Here is a 23,759-nt window from a genome sequence, read left to right as displayed (position 1 = left end):
AGATGTTAAAACACAATAAAGAATCCCACATCCTCTTCTGCAAGTTCATTGTCCTTTGTGGTTGGAGCTCCGGGGTTATTGTAAACATAATGAAATCATCTTCAGGATACATGGGAGGAGGAAGGCAATCAATTTGCAAGTTGCTGATAGCCCTCAGAGAAAACCTAAAAAGAAAATCTACCTAGCAGAGTATTAATTCTCCAAATGACTGTTCTGTGGACATGTGCTGGGCTAGTTTTGCAGTGTCTTGCTGTGAACATATTGCCATGTGTGAGTTGGGCACTCCATGCTGAGGCTCGTATGAGTGATTTTCCTTAAGGCTGCACATATCCCCCTGTGCTGTTGTATGGACTGCCTGCCTTGCATGTGATGATATGAGATTGTGGTGAAGGTGGGGGTTTTGGTGCTGTTCTACTTCATGAATTCTCGCCAGTTGGAGAAGTTCTGGAGCTGATTGGCTCCTGTGGGCTCTAAGCACAATGGCACTTGTGGAAGAGGATCCTTTCCCCCTCATCTCCCCCACCCCTACTGATGTGTGCAGTCAATAGAGCCTTGTGGACAGTGAAAGGGTCCTGAAGGAGGATAAAAGCAATTCAACTAAATAAATACAAATTTTAAAAGGGAGGCATGAAAGATCTGCATCTGCAAGAACCTCCAGTTTGCATTTTACAGGATTCAGACTCTTGGTTGGTAGCTGCTCTAATGCATAATGGCCATTAGGGGCCACCCTAGTTAAGAGTGTATAATTGACCCGGGCGGGGTGGGGGGGTGGGGAAGGGAGTTGATTGTGATTAGATGTATTTTGGAAACTGTGAGGGCTTGTTTCCTCATTCCATTACTCAGCGTTTAACTTGGGTATTTATTTACTAGAAGAAGAACTAGCCTTAGGAACATGTTTAGGCTTGATAACAAGGCACAGTTTTCACACAAAAGGCACATGTATGCATATGGAATATGTAAAGCTGTTTTTATGGGATGGGTAAGCCACGTTCTATGTATTCGTGATCAGTATAGTAGGTTTCACATCTTTTACAGGGATTTCTTTAAATGTTGAAATTGGTGGATAAAGTGATAGTAGTAAAAGTGTTTTTCTGCTGCTTGTGTGTCAATAATATTTGGGAAAGTTCCCCACCCTTCCCACAAGTGATATTGTTTTCATTTACATAAGTCTGCTGGGAGGTTCCTCAGAGTCATGTCTGAAATAAATCTTTTTTCCCCTTTGCACTTAACAGCAGGCACAACTCATAGTAATAATTATCTGCAGCTTCTCTTCTTGGTGGAGAGTCTCTCCTGCATTTTTATAATTCCTATATTCCTGTGTTTAAGGCTTGTTTTTTTTAAATGTCACTGTCCTACTTAGTATTCCCTGTAATAGTATTTTCTGCTACCATTGATAATGACCTCAACCACACATGGTAGAGAAGAGCTGACTCAGGGCCAGAGCGAGGGGGAACTGCGCCCGGGGCACGTGTGCGCCCTGCACCCCTACCATGCCTCTGCCCGCCCCTATACTGACGCGTGCCCAGTGTATCATGTGCATCCCCGCTCCCGTGGCGCTATGCCACTGAGCTGATGCATCATTGCCTCCCCCCCAACTCCTTATTTGCATTATGGAAGTGATAGTAGTATTTAGGATTGCCATATCAGGGTTGGGTGATTCCTGGAAATTTGGAGTGTGGAGCTTGGGGAGGGTGGGGCTTGAGAGGTGAAGGACCTCAGCAGGGTATAGTGCCAGAGAACCTACCTTCCAAAGCAGGGGGAACTGTTTTCTCCAGGGGAACTGTTTTCTGCTGTCTGGAGATCAGTTGTAATTCCTCAATATTTCCAGGCTCCACCTGCATGGTGGCATCCCCAATAGTCACTGAACTGCTACTATGGTATAGTAGTTAAAGTGTTGAACTACTGTCTGGGAAACTCAGGTTTGAATCCTCACTCTGCCATGGAAACAGCCTGGCCTACCTCACAGGATTGTTGTGATGTTGTTTAGATGATAAACTGAATGAAAGGAGAACAGTGCAAGCCACTTTTTATTTATTTGTTTGTTTGTTAGATTTGGGAACTGCCCACCCCCAAAGAGCTCTGGGCGGTTCCCAAATCTTTGGGTTCTCATTGGGGAGAAAAGCTGGATATGAGTAAAGTAACTAAATACATATAAATAAATGGGTAATAGTATTCTGCTTGTTTTGACTGCCATATCATGGAGAAAGCCTTGGAAAACCTATGTGGGGACTGCTCTGGTTATTTGATATACACTGTAAAGTAGCTGTATGAAACCCACACTCTTAGGTAAGAGAAGTAGTCTTAAGACCTCTGCTCAGAAGAAGGGGCCGTGGGAAGGAGATGTAGTCTGTACACTGATGCCATTTTGAACAGGCATCTCTTCATTCAGCTGTTTTATTCATTTATTTTATACCCTGCCCTTCCTGGAGGTCCTCAAGGTGGCTTACAAAATTGAAAATTACAGTAAAAACAATATCAAATAACATAAAACAATCATGAAACACCATAAAACAATTCCAAAATATTACCTACCCAATTACCTTCCCCCACCCCAGACCGGCAGCCTCTAGAAGGGGCATGGGGGGCGGGGGTCAAAGGCTCTTGTATTATATTCAATAGTAAAGTATTTCCATTCTCTTTTCTTGACCATTTCAGTGTAAGTTTTTACAGTGTTTGTTTCTACTTTACCTCTCTGCCCAGAATAAAAGTGATGGCTATTATGTTTATTCAAGAATTTTATTCAAGAATTTTTTCTGGTTTATTCAAGAATTTTTTCTAAAATGGGCATCTAATTTTCACTCCTTTTAGCATCTCCATAGAGCCACTGCTGAGCTACTCCCAATATATCAGTGATAATTGATCTCTGAATTACTAATTATCAAATAAAGTCGATGATGATGATGATAATAATAATAATAGAGCCCTAATTTGATTGGGATATATGATGCTTTGTTACCAGCAGTGTTCAAGATAATGATTCCATAGCTTTTCTTTGCAGGTTGGCATCTCTTCGTTGTCTGCAGTGATTAAATATTTAGAACTTTTAAATGATGAATCCAATTTTGGGCAATTTGAACTCGGCACCTTTGACCTCTGTCAGTACATGACACTGGATCATTCTGCTGTTAGAGCTCTTAATCTTTTCCAGGTAAGTCGTTCACTTCTGTTACTTTAGGATTGAAATTGTATTATCCTTTCAGCTTTTCTACCCTGCTGTCCTCAGGCTTATATAATATTTTTCCCAACTTGAATTATATTTCTTAATTTAGTAATAAATATCTTTTCTTTATAATATTTATATCTACTTTATCTCCTTGGGCACCTCCACTAAGTCCCAAGTCTACTTTGCAGGTTTACTAGACTTTCTAAGAAACAGTGAAACGATTGTGTCGGTGTGCAATGAAAAAGATCAGGGAAAATGCACGAAATGTTGAATGTTTATGCATGTTTACTTGTGAGTATAGCTAAAAAATACGTATGAATGATATTCATGCAGCATTGGTGTGCAATGTCATAATTCAATATTTCGTACATTTCCCCCTTTCTGAGAAATAGACCATCTGTCAAATCACCTCATGAATCTCCCTGTTTTTTTCTTTCAGGCAGTCTATACAGATAGAATGTGGATACACAGGTGGCTGCCCCCCCTTAACTAGTATGGTCCTTTATCAGGAACACTTGAGCCAGTTTCAGGATTCAGGTGGGAGGTGACATGTCATCTCCCTTAGAGAATTCAGAAAGCTTTCATGCCTGTAAGAAAAGGGCCTACCCTAGCTGGTTTCCAATATGCTAACTTTTCATATGCATTGCTTTTAGCATGGGGTAGTATTCAAAACAGCCCCCTTCCCCTGACTTGTATTCTGAAGGATCATCTTTTTCCCCCAAATATTTGAATGAAGAAATCTAGTTCTTAACAGCTTGCTGCCCCGTGTGTTTTCCAACTTAAAGGAAGCTCCATTGTGAACTTACTATGTAGCAGTGGTTCTTCCGGGTGGGATCTCAATATTGTCTGGCCAGATCAGTATTGATTCTTGAATTCTCACCTCTGCAGCCGGTGGCAGACACTTGCTTTGCTTTTAGCTTCTTGACACCAAGCTTTTTATTCTTTTTAGCTAGCCATATAAGTTCACCAGTAATGAATTTCAATTATAGCCCTCTCTTTCTCTGAAGAACTTAAAAGTTGCTTATAGAGTTCCCAGGTTGTCCCCTGTTCAGGCTGTTTGTAGGACCAGATCTGCTTATATTCAGAAGTACCATGTTCTTTCATATTATTCTCTGGCCCATGTTATTAGCCCTCGAGAGATAGCTTTATGTGCATTAAATTAATTTTCAAGGAGGGGAAGTGGACATTAGCGTGTTGACACAATCTCTAGCTTGCCCATGCAGAGTGTAGCTATGTAAGACATGTATATTCGTACTTTTGCAGTTGGGAGTGTTCAAAAGGGGGGGCAGCCATCTGTGTATCCACATTCTATCTGTATAGACTCCTTGCTTAAGAGCCAAAATACATGTCAAGGCACTTCCCTTGCCTTCTCTATCTTTGTGTATGTTGATTTAAAAAATGTGTGATGTCATCTGTAGAGAGCAAAGCTCTGATTACAGCCAGGCTAAATGTTACTCTGATCGCTTGGGAAGCAAGCCTGGCTCTCCTTGCATATTTATTCTCATTAAGAACAGCTCTCTGCAGTAGTCATTACTGGCTTCCCCCCTCCCTCATTATTTTGTTGTTAGCCATCTTGTGGATTTCGATAAATCAAAAGGCAAGGAGGGTATCTTGTTAGCATCCTAGAAAAAAAGCTATTTCCTTTTAATTTAGAATTCTAGAGGATAAGATTCCTTGACTTATAGCTGTAAAGAAGCACTTGAATATGTTCACACCCAAATTTTGAAACTAGAAGCAAATATTAGAATTATTGTGATTTTTCCCCTCTCTTTTATTTTATGATTAATGCTCATGTTGGTATAACTCAGGTATTTCATATCCATAGTTAAGAATTCCAGGATGAGTATATGTTTTGATTAGGGCTGTCATCCAATTGAAAGAAAATTGCATACCTCTGCATATGAATGAAATAGTACTTCTAAAGTGAAAAGCATACTGTTTGTTTCCAGATGATAAGGCCAGCCCTAATAGTAGCATACATTTCAGAAGAGGCATTTTCCCCTGGGCTTAGAGCAGCGGTGGCGAACCTATGGCACGGGTGCCAGAAGTGGCACTCAGAGCCCTTTCTGTGGACATGCGTGCACAGAGTTTGTAATGGGGGGCGGGGAGGAAAATCACCTCACACGCACACACACATCTAGGCTGGCCTGGGCATGATCCTTTATCTGGGAGTAAGCTCGGTTGCTGGCAATGGGGCTTGCTTCTGAGTAAACCCTCCTAGGGTCATAATTCACTCATTCGAAGTGTTGCATGGTTGCTTCACCAAGCTTACTCCTGAGTAACGCATGCCTCGGAGCCAACTGTTTTTTCTAAACTAAAACCTCAGTATTCAGGTTAAATTGCCATGTTGGCACTTTGCGGTAAATAAGTGGGTTTTGGGTTGCAATTTGGGCACTCGGTCTCGAAAAGGTTCTCCATCACTGACTTAGAGGGAAGGGAAAGTGCCTTTTGGAAGGATATGAACAGTGACCTCAGTATTAAAATTAACACTACTTTTAAAACATGAACATGTGCCTAGAGGAAGTTTTGGAATTGATGAGTGCTAATGAGCTGAAATTTAATTCCAACAAAACGGAGATGCCACTGGTGCGTATGAATGTGGGGAAAGAGGTCTTATGCAGGAAATGGGTTACCCCCGTTCTAGTTGAGGTTGTAGTCTCTCAAAAGAGCAAGTTTGGAGCTTTTGGATGCTTCTGGACTCAGGTTTCTTGATGAAAAAACAGGTGGTAGCAGTGGCCAGGGTGCCTTTCACCAGTTTTCTCTCATGAGCCACAGCCCTTCCTAGATGGAAAAGATTTTTGTCACTGTGATGCATGTCCCAGTAACATCTAGATTTGATTACTGCAATGCCCTCTCCATGGGACTGCCCTCAAATACTTTCTGGAAGCTGAAGTTGGTGCAGAATGCTGTGACCAAAATGTTGACTGGAGTAGGTCTTTGCGACCTTCTCACTCCAATCTTGTTCCATCTACGCAGGCTTCCAATTTTCTTCCGGGTCCAATTCAAGGTACTGAATTGACCTTTGAAACCCCTTGCAATCTGGGACTGGCATATCTTCAGGACTGTTTTCTCCCATATGAACTTACCTGTTCACGCTGGTCATCTTTTGAGACCCTGCTTTGATTGCCCCTTCCACCTGAGACTAGATGGGTGGCAACCCGAAAAGGTCTTTATGGGTTGTGGCACCAAAACTTCCTCCCCAGAAAGATTAGTCTGTCTCCCTCTATTGGCCTTCCTCCCAGTTGCTTGTTTATGTGTTTTTATTGGATCGTTTTATAATTTTAAATTATGTTTTTATGTACACTGCTGTGGAAACCGTGATTGGGTGGAAAGGTAGCATGAAACTTTTAAATATTTGTTTATTTAAATTGGAGCACTTATGTAAATAAGGCAGAGCTATATTTATCCCATTGAGCATTTTCAGTGTGGGAAGGAACTTTTGAGGGATCGGCTGCTTCTTGGAAGACCCCCAAAAGCATAGCGCCCACAGTCTTAATTGGCTGCAGTTTTTGATTCAGTGTAATTTCACAATTAGACTATGGGACTTCTTTACTGTTACTAGGAAGGAGGGCTACTTTGAATAAAAGAAATGGCACCTCTGCAAACGGAAGTCCAAAAACTGATGTTTTGTCACGCAATGAATTATTTAATTTTGTGAAGGCAACTTGTTTCCCAAAGGAAGATTGAGCCTTGGGTTGCTGTGCTTCCTCCTTCCTCCTCTGCACTGTGGCCCCCACCTTATGGAATGGCCCACCTGAGGATGTCAGGAAGGTTTCCATTCTCCTGGCTTTTCCCAAACTATGCGAAACCGTATTATTACTCCCACTGAATATGTCAGGAGAAATAAGTTGATGCAAAGGGACATTCTGATTTTGATTGGTGATTGCGATTATATGACAATTTAACAAAATTTCTTATGCTTTACTGTTTGGAGCCAAGCTAACCTGAATCACATAGTTGCTTAGAGCTTTGGAAGTATCTGTCAGTTGTGAATTATTTAAGAGACCTTTTCTATGCAGGGAACAGAGTTGCACCACACTAAATGTTTCATAAGGTTACATAGATAAATTATTAGGGACTGTGTTTAGCTTATTGAAGCTAGGATCCTACTAGGTAATTTTGGTATCACCTAAGGTGTCATGCTGAGATACATGCTTTGCTTTAGTTCTGTTATTAGATTTCTGGTAAGTTCTAGAATTTAGGCTGATTATACACTGGTTCTCTGCCCCGCAATGAAGGGAGATTCTCTTTGGGGCAAAGGTAGTGGTGTAGTGCCAAAGGGTTGGCCACGCCTTGATGCACTGCTGGGGGGAGTCTCCAGGGTGTGTCGCAGGATGTAAGTGCCACCTCCCTGCTCTGGCCCTGGGCAGAGGTTTTGTTACAGACAGCTTTTCTCCCCTCTCACACTCACTGTGTGGCATGTCCCATAATCTCAGCTGTTTGTGAGAGTAGGCAAAGAGTGACCTTTCCCCCTGCTTCACAGGGAAGACAAAATAAATGGCCCTGTGTTATGCTTTGCTTTTGACTGTTTTGCTCCACCCTGCCTCCCCTATGGGGAGGGCGTTAAAAAACTTTATTTCAGCTTTAAGCATTTGTATCATATTAGAGCTGACAAACAGTGATAAATCTAATACAGGAATATTGAAATATCAAGCCTCTCTCCTACCGCTGCAGCAGCATAAGGAAGTTGTGTGTGTGTGTGCACATGCGCGAGGGGGGTGAGAGAATATAAGCAGAGGATTTTATTTATTTATTTACTTGCATTTATAACCTGCCCTCCCCCAGAGGGCTCAGGGCAGCGTATAACAAGAGGACCAACAATATAACATCAATATAAATCAGTTCAGTAAAAAGGTCCATATAACTAGATAAAACAGATGGCAACAAAACCACTCCCCTCCCACTAAACCCATGAGAGGCTGAGGCAATAGATGGAATATTTACAGTCTCCCCTGCTGGCCAGGTGGGAAAACTTGGGCAAACAGGATTGTTTTACAGGCTCTGTGGAATTCCTGCAACTTCCACAGCATGGTTCAGGGAATTGCTTTGCCTCTTTCATTGGGGAGAGGGTTATTTTTGGAAAGGGGCTACAATATCGTTATAACTTCAATAGCACCAATATCAATATAACAGTAATTTAAAGAGCTTTAACAAAGCCAGCTATCCTGTGACTACTGGGTGTGATGAGATCTGTCCTTTAAGAGTGAGTTGTTGGGCAGAGTTTAGAGAACCAGGAGAAGTAGAATCGGGAGAGTGCAGCAGGCAGTGAGGTTCCTCCTTATGTGTAAACAGAGAAATGCAAGGAGACCCCACTACAGTCCCACTGTGCTACAAAGACCCTGACGTAAGTATTCCATGTATAATGGACCTTGTGGTTGTAATCCTATTATCAGGGGCGTAACGAGGCAAACTGTAGCCCATCCCCCATTCTTTGCTAAGGAGATGGGGGCTACCCTTTTGAGGGTCCATAACTTTGGACCCCCTGAACCAAACTGCACCAAACTTGGGGGGTGCCATCATGACAGTCTCCAGATGGTACCCTGAAATGTTGGTGCTGATATTTCCAAAAATGTACCCCCTGCAGGAACATTCCAGAAATTTGCCCAATAATCTTTGTTCTGCATTGAGTTTTCTGCATTGCTGTCAATGGGGGTTGCAGGCTGGGGGGGGGCACATTTCTGAAGGCACAGTCTCAAAACTTTCATGGTCTCATCAGGAGACTGCCCCAATGATACCCCCCCAGGTTTGGTGCAGTTTGGTTCAGGGGGGCCAAAGTTATGGACCCTCAAAACTGTAGCCCCATCTCCTATTAGCTCCCATTGGAAACAATGGGGGATGTGGGCACCCCCTTTGGGAGTCCATAACTTTGGACTCCCTGAACCAAACCTCACCAAACATGGGGGGGGGGGGTAGCATAAGGGCAGTCTCCTGATGATACCCTGAAATTTTGGTGCTGATATGTCTAAAAACTGCGCCCCCTGCAGGCAAAAATTGAAAACCACTCAAATACCCAAAAACGAACCCTTCATTTTGATGCCCCCCATAAGGTGGTGCCCTGGGCAGCTGCCCACCTTGCCCAATGGGCATTACGCCCCTGCCTATTATATTGCTTACTGTCAATTGTATTGACCCATTCTCTGTTATTCGCCTTTAGTTCAAGTGAGATAGACTATAAATGGCGTAAATAAAATAAACAAATAATTAAAAATAAATCAGGGTTGCTTGTGATGACTGATAGTTTTGATAGTTCTGTCTTGACATTTATTATGTAAATACAAATATATGCAGATTCTGTGCAGTAGTCTTTCGCTCTCCCACATAAAATATTAAGTTGGCAAAGCCTTTAGAAGGATGCAAAGAGATTGCTTTATGTTTGTGTTTGTATATTTATGTAAGAAAGCGAGTATGCAGCATTTTAAACTAACTTATCAAGGAAATAATGGCATGTTGTGTTAATGTTATATCTATTTGAACATAGAGAGTCTGATCACATAAAACTATAAGTCATGCTATAAAACTTATTGATATGAATTGGGCGAGAGCCCATCCCCAGTTCTTATCTCCCTTCCTCAACACAGTTCTTTTTTCTACTGTTCTGTTGATCTTCTGAGATGAATGGTTCTTTTATTTGCTTCTGCTGTGTTAGGCTCAACAGTTATTTACTTATTTCTTTCATTTCTGCTCCTCCTTTGTCCCCGGTGGCTCAAGGTTACCCTGCGAGCTTCCATGCCCGAGTGGGAATTTAACCCTGAGATCCTAGGGCAGCACTCTAACCACTGTCTCTCCTGCTTGTCTGCCGTGTATTAATTTGTGTTGCAAAATGAAAGGATACATGGGGAATTACTGAAGTGCAAAGCCCACACTCTCTGTGGACACTTTTTTCCTCCCTTCCCTTTTTCTTAACAAATTTGAAAGAAAAAAGGTCAGCAGTGCTAAGAGTATGTTAGAGTTTCCATTGACTGTCATAACTTTTTTTTTATCAGAGTTCTTCAGAAAATGCCCACGGCACCCAGTCTCTAGTAGGACTGTTAAATAAGTGCAAAACACCTCAAGGACAGAGGCTTGTGAGCCAGTGGATCAAACAGCCGCTGATGGATAAGAACAGAATAGAGGAAAGGTAAACAACTAAAAATACAGAGAAGTATCCTTATTCTTCCTTTGACAGCTGATGTTCAGAATTTGTCTATTGTGAAAAAACTGTTGTAAATGTGTGATTGTGTGCTTGTTATGTGCCATCAAATTGCTTCCGACTCAGGGCTACCCTATGATTCAATGTCCTCCAAACGTTAACACCCTTGCTCAAGTCTTGCAGACTAAATGTAGCTGGTATCTTAGGTGCTTGCCTCATGTTTCAAGAACTTTAGTATAGAATCTGCAAGAGCTAAATCTGTAGTATTTTTTTTTTACATAAATCTGCAAGGAGGTTCCTTTGTCATATTGAAATAAACTTTTTCTTCTCATCTGAGTGAGCTATTTCTATGCACATCAGCAATGACTGGCATTTCCTCTTCACGCTACAGAGTCTTTCTCTAATCCTAAACCATACCTGAGGCTTTCTTTTCAAAAGTGGCACTCCCTCATAATTTTCCTTGATTTCCACACGCTTTTACCTGAGGCTATATTTTTCCTGAGTTTATGCTTTGCCCAAATCCTAGTCCAACACTGTAACCACTACACCAGTGTCTTTTGAAACATTCTCACTGGGGAGGAACATGGGCTCTGTTCATAACAACTGCCCTATCTGAATTCACTGTGTGACCCAGGCCAGAGAGAAGGATATAGTCATGCTGTTCCTCAGCCATTATGTCAGGTTTCAGCATAGAGGAAGATTACTTGGGCTACTTCTGGCAGTGTGAGACAATAACGGTGCTTTTTGGTAGCTGCAAGACTTGCAGTTTCATCCATGTGGATGTGTCCTGTGTTACCAGGCTGGAGGTAGGAAGCTTTGGAAATTGGTGCAGAAAATACTGAGAAAGCTGGCAAACATTTTGGGTGTTAAGTGAGGCAATCCTTGGTTAGCTTGAAGAGCACTTTTCTCCATGTTGTGGGATCAGTGGTTCTTCAAGTCTTCTTTTTTTAGAGTTCTGTCTGTTGAGAGTTGTACCTTCTTTCTCTTCTGTTGGGCAAAGAAATATCTGTGTGTTCAGTAGGTGAGATATTTTAATTTTTGCTGCTGTTGCCTTAATATTTACTTTTTAAAAACTTTATGTATTGTCAAAACTAGAGAGATGAAGCTTATGACCCCAGACTTGATAGTGTATTGAACATGGCAAGTAGAAAAGCTAGGCTTCAAGTCTGCAGAGTTTATTTGAAAAATAATAATGTTAGCTTACAGTCTCACTCCTTCAAATGGCAAAGCCCCAGATCAGCTTAAAACTGGATGCTTTGCTGGTGGGTCAGAAAACAAAAAGTGGATGGTTTCACCTCTTAATGCACCTCTGTGTATTTGTGTGGCTAAGGTGCTTCTGCTTGTTGTTCCAGAAATACCTCCAGCAGGTAGCAGGATTTACTTGCGATTTTCTGGAAGTGTGATTTGTCTGATTAGGAGCAGGGGTAGGGAACCTGCGGCTCTCCAGATGTTCAGGAACTACAATTCCCATCAGCCTCTGTCAGCATGGCCAATTGGCCATGCTGGTAGGGGCTGATGGGAATTGTAGTTCCTGAAGATCTGGAGAGCCGCAGGTTCCCTACCCCTGGATTAGAGCAGATAGAATCTGGGAGACTTGAGAAGGAATCCTAATAAAGTTTCTTGCAAATATGTCTCATTTTCTCCCAGGAACGTTTTGTTCTCAGAGCTTAACCTAGTTTAGGAGTCTGAAGTTGGTTCCCAGTTCTTTATTTGTATTTCCTAGTTGTTTTATTTTTGAATCCAATGACAAATATCTGAACCCCCAAATAAGGTTTGGACCACCAAATATCATATACCCCCACAATCAGGGAACTCTGCCCCTTGAGTGGATGTATGCTGCTTCTTGATCCAAAGTCTGGTGGTTGTACTAATTGATCCAAAGTAGGGTGCCTCTAGGACAAATTCACATGCAGAAACTGGGGTAAAGCTGAACCCCAAAACAGTATTTGGACTGGCCAAATCACACATTCCCATGCTTCAGAGTCTGTCTGCTGTAAGAACACATACAGTGGTATCCAGTCCCAACATTCGTTCTAGCACTATGAGCTACTATTTGGGTTAACGCCCAGAACCTTGTATTAACGAAGATTTGAATAAGGAACTGGAACAGCTGCATGTCTGTTCCAAAATAATGTTTGGACTACCATGTCACCCTCCCACATTCAGGGGACTTCTAACTTGCAGGGTGGCTAGGGTAAAATGATGGCTGGAAGAACAGTGGATGCTGCCTTGAGCTTCCATGGATGAAGGGTGGGATAAAACAGAGGAACAAAAACAATAATAGCAAAAAGCTTTTTTGCAGTTGGTCTTTTTTGCAGTTGCTTTTTTGCAGTTGCAAGCAACTAACAATGCTATACTGCTAGAATCCCAGGAAATGGAGTTCTCCCTGTGAGAATTCTGTGCTAGTTCGGGTTTAATTTTATGGTCCCCTTATTAGTGTTATTGTATTTTAATTGTTTACAGCTTTTATACTGCATTTAGGATCATCACCAGGCCAAAATGCAGGAAATACGTTGACAAAATAAAAACTGATCATCTCTGAGGGAAAAAGCTCCTAGTGTAGTAGAATAACTCTAGAGGCCATTGTAGCCATAAACAAATTACGACAGTTTATGTATTTTTATTGCTAGGAAAAATGATGAATTCTGTAATTTGGGCTGTACTGTTAGGCGACCTAATGGCATATTGCAGTTGTAAAGGGTGACTTCAGTTTTGTATCCCATTATTTTTAAAGGAAGGCCTTAGAAACTGAGTGTTTGAACATAGGGATTTTCTGTGCCTTGTGTGCAGCTTCCTTACATCTGCAAGTACCAATGATGCTTGATAGAGACGGAAATTCACAATATTGTGATTGGGTCAGGAAGGCTTCCACACTATTATAATTTTGCAGAATGTAAAGGGCAATGATAAGGGATGGCCTTTCTGTAAAGGGCGTAGCAATACACATTCTTATGTGTGTGCTGAGTGGAAGCTGCGGTTGGCTCAATTACTAGCAGAGGTAAGAAGATGTAAATGATTGTCTGTAATTGCCCATACCGAGGATGAAACTGAATGGAGTGGGCAAGGCCTTGTCCAGTAATGCTCCCATTTTCCATTGGTGTATATAGAAGACTGCTTAACTTTTCAAGTCTATTTACTTCACAGAGATGCACTACCGGAAAAAAGGCATTCCTTGCCTTTTCTTCTTTCAACATATGGCAAAAGTCAGGAAATGCTAGCTGAACTGGGATCTGGAAGGGCGATAGTGACATCTTGTTAAAGGCTGAAGAGTTCATATTCAGAAGCGATTCCCCCCAATGTCAGTACATACCAAGCCTTTTCCTGACAGCATGTAGGCTTACAAGTAGACTTTGAGTGGGAAGATCTGTGAATATCTCCAAAAGCCCAAGGAAAAATACATTGACTTCTGCTTGAACACATCATGTCTGATGTGCTGTTAGAGGCCTTGTTGTGATGAAGGCATGACCTTGGTCAGAGCCTGATAGGCATTTGTTACAGTGGTACAGTGAATAGAATTAGTTTGCAAATGGGCTGTTTAAGTTCAACCATTGCCTTCATAGCATATGATCGAACAAGCTGATTGTATGTATGTAATTAATTAATTTTTACTACCATGTTGTATGTAGGAGTTGCTTGGCAGCCTCGAGCACTACCAGTTGGGGCGCTGCCTGTAGGAAAGGAGGTTATCTCCTAGAATGTAAAAACCTGAGGGTGATTAATGGCAATGGCTAATAACAAGCACCAGCTGTGGGCTAGGGAGAGCAGATAACTGATCAGGACAATAAGGCTGAAAACATACTCGGAGGTCTAATGCTCCTGTGTAAAGCTTCGGCTAGACACATTCTGGGATAAAGCTCTGTCTTAGCTTCTCAGTAGCGTATTAATGAACAGTTCAATGGCCTGCTGTATGGTTCCCAAATATAAAGCATAAGTTCATTGATGTTTTTACAGCCACCAAGGGGCATTTTGGTGCTCCTCACTCCAGGAGTGTTCATTGTAAAAATGAGACATCTACATAGGCTTTAACCACCCACTCCTAGCCACTAAGCTTATTAACTTGAGTGCTAATGAAATAGAAGTGATGCTGGGTTTCAGATCAGTTAACTGCTGGCCACTTTTCTAAATCCACCCCTTGGGCCTGTTCTGCCAAAATAGCAGTAGAGCTTACACAAAAGAAAAGTATTCAACGATACTTCACTTTTGGGCAGATGATATTACATTATCTTCTGAGGCAGTATTTCTTCAGGTTTTTGGAATTGCCTTCCCAAATCCAGTTAATAGCAGTGTATCTGAACAACAGTTGCTGGAGTGTGTGTTCATTCATGGGAAAACAGTGGTGAAGTTTGTTGCCTACTTTAAGGTATCTGGTTGGTCCCGTTCATGGTTTGATGCAGAGTGTAACACGGATAAGAAACTATTAAGATACCTGTATAATCAATTTTGTAAATTTAATGATCATGAGTCTCTCAAAAACTTATTAAATCAAAAAATAATGTTCCGAAGGAAAATTATCCAAAAAAAAATATGCCTTCTACCAACAAAATTGGAACCAACTAGCTACTGCCCTAAATTCAAAAAATGGGAAAACTTTCTGGCAAATTGTCGCAAGACATCTAAATCTGAAAGAACAAACACCTTCCATAAGTATTCCTCCTCATATCTGGAATAACCATTACTGTTCAATCTTTAATGTTTCTAGTGAACCCCTAAAACTGATTGACAACAATACTTTAAACCAGCTTCCTGTATGGACTCCTGTCAATGCAGAAGAAGTAGAAGAGCTAATACAAGAATTAAAACCTGGGAAAGCGCCTGGTCCTGACGGCATTCCCGCTGAGCTTCTAAAACAATATTCTCACTGGTGGTCTCCACCATTAGCAAACCTTTTTTCACTAATAGATCGCTTTGGAATTATTCCGGAGGCTTGGCTCAACTCCATCATTGTCCCTATATTTAAAAAAGGCAACCCAAATTTCCCAGAAAATTATAGGCCTATTAGCCTATTATCTATCATAGGCAAACTCTACACAAAACATCTAGAGCGTATTCTTAAGGCCTGGATCCTTAGGTATTCAATTATAGGACCAGAACAAATTGGGTTTACAGATGGCAAATCTACCATAGACCACTGTTTTCTTCTGGCATTTTTAGCAAATAAATATATGAGACAGGGTACAAAGAAATTATATGTGGCATTTATTGATTTGAAAAGTGCCTTTGACTCTCTCCAAAGGAATATACTTTGGGAAAAACTTAGGAAGCTGCAGATGGAGCCCCGCTTATTATTTCTCATCAAAAAAATTCATTCTGATAATTATAGCCAGGTTAAATGTACAAACAAAGGCGAATTATCTCCAAAATTCCCGATCAATACTGGCGTGAGACAGGGATGCATTCTGGCTCCACACCTATTTAATTTATTTCTAAATGATTTAGCACCAGTGCTCAATAAAATCAATGGCCATCCCCCAAAATTAGACACCAGAGACACTCCTTTGCTACTATATGCTGACGATACTACCATTCTTTCATTCACTAGAGTTGGCCTTCTAAGATATTTACAAGCTTTTCACAATTACTGTCAAACAAACAGATTGGTTATAAATTACCTCAAATCAAAAATTATAGTTTTTTCAAAAAGCTGGAAGCTACAAAACTGGAAAATTGGAAGTAACTCCCTATCCCAAGTAAAGGAGTTTAATTACCTGGGCATAATATTCCAATACAACCTACGATGGACTAAACACAAAGCAAAACTAATCAGAACTGCCAATTGCTCCTCCATTCCAATTACACAATTTTTTTATGCCAAAGGAAATCAAATTATCCCAGCTGCCTCCAAAATCTTTGAAGCAAAAATAATATCTCCTTTATTGTATGGAGCACCCTTATGGGTCCAAGACTTTGAGCCCAATATAGAAAAAATTCAGTCTGTTTTCTACAGAAAAATCCTGGGAGTCCCAAAATGCGTTCCAAACTCAGTAATATATGCGGAACTGGGTTTACACTGTGTGGAAACAAAAGCGTTGATTACCTTTTTTAGATTCTGGCTGAAAATGTTCTTTAAGGCAAAAGAAAGTTCGCTCCTATCCTACTTTAAATCTGACCCACTGAGTACAACCTGGCTAACTAACTTAGAAATTAAAATAAAAACTTTGGGCTTCTCATTGGAATTTTTTGAATCTTTAAATGATGAGTACATTTTTAGGCTCCTTAGACAAAGAATCCTTGATGTGGAACAGCAAAAGTTTCAACCCTCACAACCAGCCGTTTGCTCTCCTGAATCGTTAAAATTAACCTTTTTGCATGGCAAGATGGCTCAATATTTTTTCAGTCTTGACAATCCATCTCAACGCAGAGCATTTATGCTGGCTAGGCTTAACTCCTTCCCCTCTAAAGTAACGGAAGGACGATATCAAGGCATACCAATCTCAGAGAGAAGGTGTCCATGCCCATTAAATGAAGTGGATTCAATCCAGCATATTCTTTTAAACTGTCAGTTCTACTCTTTATTTATATTACTCCGCTTTTTAAAACAAAACCTAGCCTACCTGCAACACACATAGTATTTTATTTACTAAATGATCGGTCCCCTGAAATAACTCTTAAGGTTGCAACTTTTTTAGCAAAAGTAATAAACAACAAATGCTACCAAAAACCTGAGCTTAGGTAGTTATATAAGTTATAAAAACACGGGCTTACATGTGATTTTATAAAAAGATAACCGTGAGCCGTTCCATAATGTAATGGATTTTAATGGTTTGACGCCAAACAATGTATCATATATCCGATGTTTTGTATATAATATTTTATTACAACCCGGATATTAGACTATTTTTGTACCTATGTACAGAATTTTTGTTTGTAGAGATTTTAACTTATGCCTAATAAAGGTTTTGTTGTTGTTGTTGTTGTTGGTATCTGGTTGGTCACTACAGGGAAACGAGGTGGTAGACTAGCCACATTTGATCTGATGGAGATTGTGATTACCTCAGTGTCTCATGTCATCTCTTGCCTTTTTCCTTGGAAGTGGCTGCAATAACTGGTGGGGAAAGTTCAATCTCCCTCCAGTTCCTCTTTCTAGGCATCCCATTGTACCAACTGCAAGGGTCCAACCTACATATTCAGTATCATATGTGATGCTCTGAGAGTTCTGACTGTCCTTGAATAACAAGTGTGAGCCACTTGAGGGCCAAGAAATGTGACATCTGAACCAGCCTGACTTTCTCATTGAGGAAGTTAATGCTTAGTCACATATTTTCTCCTCTGTTTAATCTCTAGTCAATGATGCTCCTCCATAAACAGGATGGTTCATAGACTGCTTCTCCCTAAGGCTACCTAGTAATATGGTGGGGTGGGGGCGAGGGGGAACCAGGTGAGACAGAGGGCAGAACAGCCAAAGGTGCTTTTGCTGAGAGGTACACCCTCATTGTCATCTTTGCCAACTCTGTGCAATCCTCCCCATGCTACAAGGCAGTTGGGTGGGGGAGCAGCCCCCATACCTCTCTCTCCATCATGATCCTGCCTTCTCCTCCCTGCTTAGCAATCCCTTAACTCTCATCCCAACCAGATGAAGTTTAGTATGAAAGTCTGGGGTGCAGGAAAGGAAGGAAATGAGTGGTTATGCTGAAGCACTTTGCCTGGTTTGTACGCCTTTTGCAGTGACATCAGACAGACATGACTCTAGCGTATTCGTGTTTAGCGTACATGTATAAAAAGTCATGTCATCTTTGGCCCTCTGACAGTAGAACTTCCGAAGTGGGATTACTTAGGGCGGGATCCAAAGTAATTTTTTTTCTAATGGAGGGGGTTGAGTAATTTCTACCAATTCTCTTCTCCTGCTGCAAACCCCCAGTTTGCCTCTCGTGTTGTTCCTCGGGATCCCCTGTCGCCCAGGCGCAGTGTTTTGGAGAGATAAGTGTGCTGCAATGGGGGAGGAAGGAACATTCTGTTCTGCTGATAAAATTGCTTTGCATGAACAGAAAGCTGGTTCTAGCCATTAGTGTGGCAGGTGTAGTCCTCCTTGCTTCTGTTACACTACTGTGTAATTCATCGGTAGCTATATAAGATTTCTTCCCCCTGAAAAACTTGAGAGAGGATTTTAATGCTTTGAGGGTAAGGCATCTTGTACTCTTAGGAACTAAAGATCTTAAACTAATTTTGAATACTGTATTGGCACATGATTATCATGAATTAAACCTTTGTACAGATTTAAATTTTGAGTTGCTGCATCTTCAAAGCCTTTCTCTTATGGAGCGGAAGAGTAGCAACTTTTTAAAAAATCTCTGGATTTTTGAGTTTGTTGATCACAGCATGTAAGCGGTTCTAGTTTCAGAGGAAAGGCTCTGATTTTATTTTTTGGTTACCTTGTAAGAGAGAGCCATGTTTCCTGGCATATCTGGGTACTTCTCAAGGGCAGCAGCAGCCAAATATGTGTTCTTGTATTCTCTTCTCTGCTGCAACTATGTTTTTAGGCTACTGGCAAACATAATGAATATAGATGAGAATTTGGAAAATCTGAAGCAGCATTTCAAACGAAACATGGCCAATTTATTAGCTTTGCTTTAGCAGGAAAGAGTTGCAGAAGCCCAATGGAGTAATTCATTTATTTATTGCACTTTTTAACAACCACTTGCTGTTTTATCGTGGACTCAAAGCTGGTTACAATGTCAAAAACAGCAATGGAAAACCATTAATATTGTGAATATTTAAACCTGGGTTAATAATCCAATGGCAGGCAGGCACTAGAAAGTTTATTAGGAGTTGGGGTAGGCAACCCCTGGCACTTAGTTTGCTAGCACAGAACAGGTAGATATCACATTTTTTTTTCAGTTCTTGGGTCAATAAAGTTGCTTACCCTGGTCTAGAGATTTGTGACTCATATCTGACACAAAAAAATTGGTGGGAAGATCTATCAGTCTCCTGGGGCACTCTTGATATGTAAGTAATCATATTTCAACAAAAAGGGTTCAAAGAGAAGCTCCCTTGTGAAATTGCTAAATTATATTTTGTCAGCAAATTGTATTGTATTCAACTCAGGTGAAATTAGGATGAGTTTCTTCGCCGTCTCAGCTGTTAAATTAGAAAGGTGTTGTGTTACCAAAAAGATGGGGGGTGGGGTTGTGGTATTTTAAAGACAGATTAATAGTGTCATAAGCTTTGGACTAGAGCCCACTTCCCTGAATGTGTAAAGTCCAGTCAACAAAATGCATGTAGCAGCAGCTGCTCTTGTCAATAGGCCATAAAGGCTTCTCTCTCTTAACAGCTGACCCCCTGTCTTCAGTTAATTCCAAGAGATGCTGCTCTATCCTTCATATCAATCATTCAGTCTGCCTTGTTTTTCTTCCTGCTTTCCACAGTAGTTGGCATGGTCCATAAGTGCAGGGAGCCGAATATTATTCCAGCAGAGCTCTGATCACCACTCAACAACTGCTGAATATGTCTTGGAATATGATGTTTCTTCTCATGCATCTGAAATGTCACTGTCCTTTTTTAGCAGCAACATCGTGTTGATGCTGTGTATAGTTGTGATTCACAATTACCTCCTGCATCTTTTCCGTGTCTCTTAGCAGTGCTGTTGCCTGGTGTTCCCTCATTTCAGTTTGTGCCCTTAATTTCCCCCTGTTGATGTTTACCCCTTTAGCAATGAATACAGCTCTGCAAATAAATATTCCCATTGGCTTCCATTGTTAGAAGCATTTATTTCCTGCCGTCCTGTCCGAAAGGATCTACAGTATAAAAACAAAGTGATAAAAAAGCCTGCAGAATACAAATGTCAAGCCTGTGCACAAAGTCAAATACACATCACAGGAACCCACAATTCAACTTCCAGATTACCTTCTTAAAGAATTCAGTTGCCCTGAAAAATAGACAAGGAGGGAGCAAGGCAGACCTATCTTGGGAGTGATGGTCCTGGAGTGAAAAAGCCCTATCATGTCACCATGCAGCATACGTCAGGTGATTGGTTTACAGTGAGAAGAGCTTCTGAAAGAGGTCTCTGTTTTGAGGGAGATGCATATGCCAGGAGCTGGTCCTTCAGATATCCTAGTCCCAGACCATCTGTTAGTGGTATGAAGAGACAGGAGAGTTATCTTTCCACTCTCTCTTCCAAGATGTGTGAGGAAGTACACATGGGAAGGCAAAATGAACAAGTTAGAGATGGTGCAGAGAAGCAGTTCAAAACATTAAAACATTAGAAAATGGATTTTAAAATATGAAACAGCAGCCAGCCATGGAGTAATAGCAGTCATTAAAAGTAGCAATAATGCTTCAGAAGGCAGCAGAGATAAGATGTAAATCATTAGTCATTCATAAAATCATTTGTCTGCAATTGAGAATAGCAGACCAAATAGTTTCAGATATTTGAAAGCACTAGTGTTTTCTGGAATAAAATCATTTTTACAGAGTTCCATAAGCCCAAAAGGGTGGGGACCTAACAAACCTTATGTGGTGGATAATAGCACGGACTGAAGGCTGTGTGTCATGATCTGGCCAGTTCTGGTTCAATCCTGCCAAGTTTCCCAGGTGGGACGAGGGATCCTCTTCCCCCCCTCCCTCCCTCCCTCCTGTCTGCTTTTGCTTTAGTGTTGTTTTCTAGGCAAAGCCTAATCTGCTTATTAGACTCCTGTGAGCTGTTGCCCTCCACAGCGCTGGGGAGTGTGGGTTGTTTTGACCTAAGTGAAGGCCTCTCTGTCTCTGGACCATCAGACTGGAGGAGGCCCAACCCCCCTGGGAACTGGTGTTCAGGGGTGGTGTTGTATGACATGGTGAAGCATGACGTGGGGTATAATGGAAGGTGTTTTGGCACTTAAGATTTAGTTCTGGCAATAGAAGTCTAAATGCTGTTCCATAATAAAGAAATCACCTGAATACAGAGTCTCGTTATTGAACAGTCCAGGGGCACGACACCATGGCAAAAAACGCCCTGTTCCGTGTACTCCCCCCACCTATCTCTTCTATATTCATGAAGCCTCTGTGCTTAATTGTAGATCATGGACAGGTTTGCAATAAAGCCACACTAAAAGGTCTGCATTTCAGAAGCATTTGTCAAACTGCCTTCCTTGGAAACTACCTGCTTACATGCGCGTATAATTTAACAAGGCAACTGTGCACTGAACTGATGGCAAATCTCAGCCCCTGTGCCTTGGCTACCATCAAAGTTGAAAGTATTTTTTTTCTTCCTAGCATAAGCACGCCAGAGTTTAAGGAAGTGTGGAATAGTTTCCTTTATGAGGAGAGGAGCAATAAAAGATGGAGTGTTCTGCTTCGCTACTGAAGCAGGCAAAGATGGAATTTTAATGTTAAGAAATTATTGCAACAATAGAAGCAAAACAATTCTCTGGTGGAAGTTCAGAGGCTATATTATATTTTGGAGGAAATTTAATCCACTCTGTGTAAAAGTAATTTCTCATACAGCTGTAGAAAACTCTTTGCTTTATGAGCATTTTAGAAATGTTTTACGCCAACTGCTCCATGATGACAAACACTGCAGGAAAGAAAGAATTGTTTTCTTCTACTTGTTTTTCAGATTCCAGGGAAAATCAGTGGATATGTAGTTCAATCTCAGCAGTTTTCTGAAGCATGGGGTGGCGTTTTGGCATCTGATCCATAAAACTCTGGGCATCCTCCTCCTCCATTATTAACAGCACAGTGAAGCACTTAATACTGGAGGGAGTGACAGAAGTACTGAGAACAGGTGGTGATTCAACATCCACCGAGCATGGTCTGCACATGTGCATCAATAAAGTTCAAAAGCCTGCAACTGACAGACCTTTGAAGGCCAGCAAAGTGTGGTGGCTTGCTTTGCTAGTTGCAGGGTTTATTTTTTATGTGTTCATATCCTGCTTTCCCCCCAGTGTGGATCCAAAGTTACTTGCAACATCTCCCTCTTCCTTTTTATCTTTAACATAGGCTTAGCTACTGCCATGGTAAAGTGGGGAATTGAACTTGGGTCTCTCAGGTCCTAATCACTGTGCTACACTGCTTTTGTGATTGAGGGATACTGTTGGGGAAGTCTGGTTCCCTGGGAATCTGGGCTCCCAATCAAGTGGGGTTTCCCCATGCAGGTTGGAACCCAGCTGACTGCATCAAGATTGTGGGGAAAGCCTGCCCTCCTGGGGGACAGGGGTCACCAGCCGACCACTTAACCCAGAAAGGTATGCCAAGCATATCCTTTAAAAGTAAACAAATTATTGTGTACACAAGGAGAGAGCAACAGAATCTCACCATGGGGATGAGACAAGTTTCTCTCTCAGAATAAACAGGCATGCCAAGGGGTTTTTTTTATAAGCAGATACAAACAACTCTAATTAGGCAGAACTAAGACAGAAATTATTGCTGATGTTCATACTTGTCAAAGGTTAGCTTTCCCAATTGCAGGAAGGATTTGTTTTTCTCCTTATCAGCACAAAAGAAAAGGAGAATATATCTTCATCTTTTCTCTCATTCCTGCCATGAACAAGGGTCATCTTGTCTTAGTTCAGAAATAACTTTCAGATGAAGAATTACAGACAGCTTTAGATAAACACAATTTATCTCCATAGGCACAAGTTATTCTTAGATATGTGACTGCCTAGAGATTTTACATAATATGCTAGTTTCAGTTAATCTACAAGGCAATAGCTGTATGGTGATTAACTTTGGTTCACTAGTGCCTGAGGCCTAAATTTTCTAGCCTTCTTCTTCAATGCTGTACTCTGTGGAACCCCAGTTTACTTTTCTGCTGCTGACCTCGTTTGTGAAATGTCCCCGTGTGTATAGAGGGCATGCATAATAGGGCATGCCTTATGGCAGGAAGGATGGGAAGTGCCTCATTGGAGAAGGGTGTATTACGGTTGATCCTTTTTTTCTTTTTAATTGTGCAGTATTGGATGTTTCAATGGCTAGACCATATTTTGTTGCTCTTGTTCATTTCAGTAGAAACTGTACATAGGGTTCCAGCTGGAGATCCCTCGCTATCGGTAGGTCAGATGTCAAAATAGAACTCAGCAGTAGTCCTAGACCATATTGAGACACTTAATTTTGAAAGGAAGCAGAAAAAAAGGAAGGCATCATCAAAAAATGTTCTGCATCTTAATAATTGCGAATTAGCAAGAATAAATTGGGGAGATGTGTCTGTTTGGGTTTAGGAGAAGAGGATATTGCTAAGAAAGTAATGCCTCATGGTAAAGTATGCATTGAAAGCAAAAATGTTCCAGGGTAGATTCAAAGATTATTGAAAGAAAAGGACTTTAAGTACTCTGAATGCTTCTGTCAATGCTAAATTTTATTAATTGGAGAAATGGAATTTGTCTGTTTTGGAATCTGAGTCCAGGGCAGCTTAACTGAATCTTCTGATTATTTCTTTGATTCTTTCCATAATCCTCAGGCATTATCATAAACATTACAGGTAAACCTTTGAGCAGCTGGTCACAAATGTGGGTGTTGGTGCAAAATGAACCTTCAGTGCTTCCTTTAAAAGAAAAGTAT

General features: G+C 41.2%; 1 protein-coding gene across 1 annotated transcript in view; it reads left to right on the top strand.

Annotated features, from left to right (window-relative positions):
- Positions 1 to 23,759, top strand: part of MSH2 (mutS homolog 2) — an 84,969-nt gene that overhangs the window by 11,539 nt on the left and 49,671 nt on the right. Inside the window, exons 5-6 of the mRNA XM_048504761.1 lie at positions 2,999 to 3,148; positions 10,147 to 10,280. Coding sequence (XP_048360718.1) covers positions 2,999 to 3,148; positions 10,147 to 10,280 — 284 coding nt within the window. The remainder of the gene's footprint in view (positions 1 to 2,998; positions 3,149 to 10,146; positions 10,281 to 23,759) is intronic.

This window comes from Sphaerodactylus townsendi, linkage group LG01, assembly GCF_021028975.2.
Source record: "Sphaerodactylus townsendi isolate TG3544 linkage group LG01, MPM_Stown_v2.3, whole genome shotgun sequence".
In the NCBI taxonomy this organism is placed as follows: Eukaryota; Metazoa; Chordata; class Lepidosauria; order Squamata; family Sphaerodactylidae; genus Sphaerodactylus; species Sphaerodactylus townsendi.
This window is presented reverse-complemented; position numbering and strand designations above follow the sequence as displayed.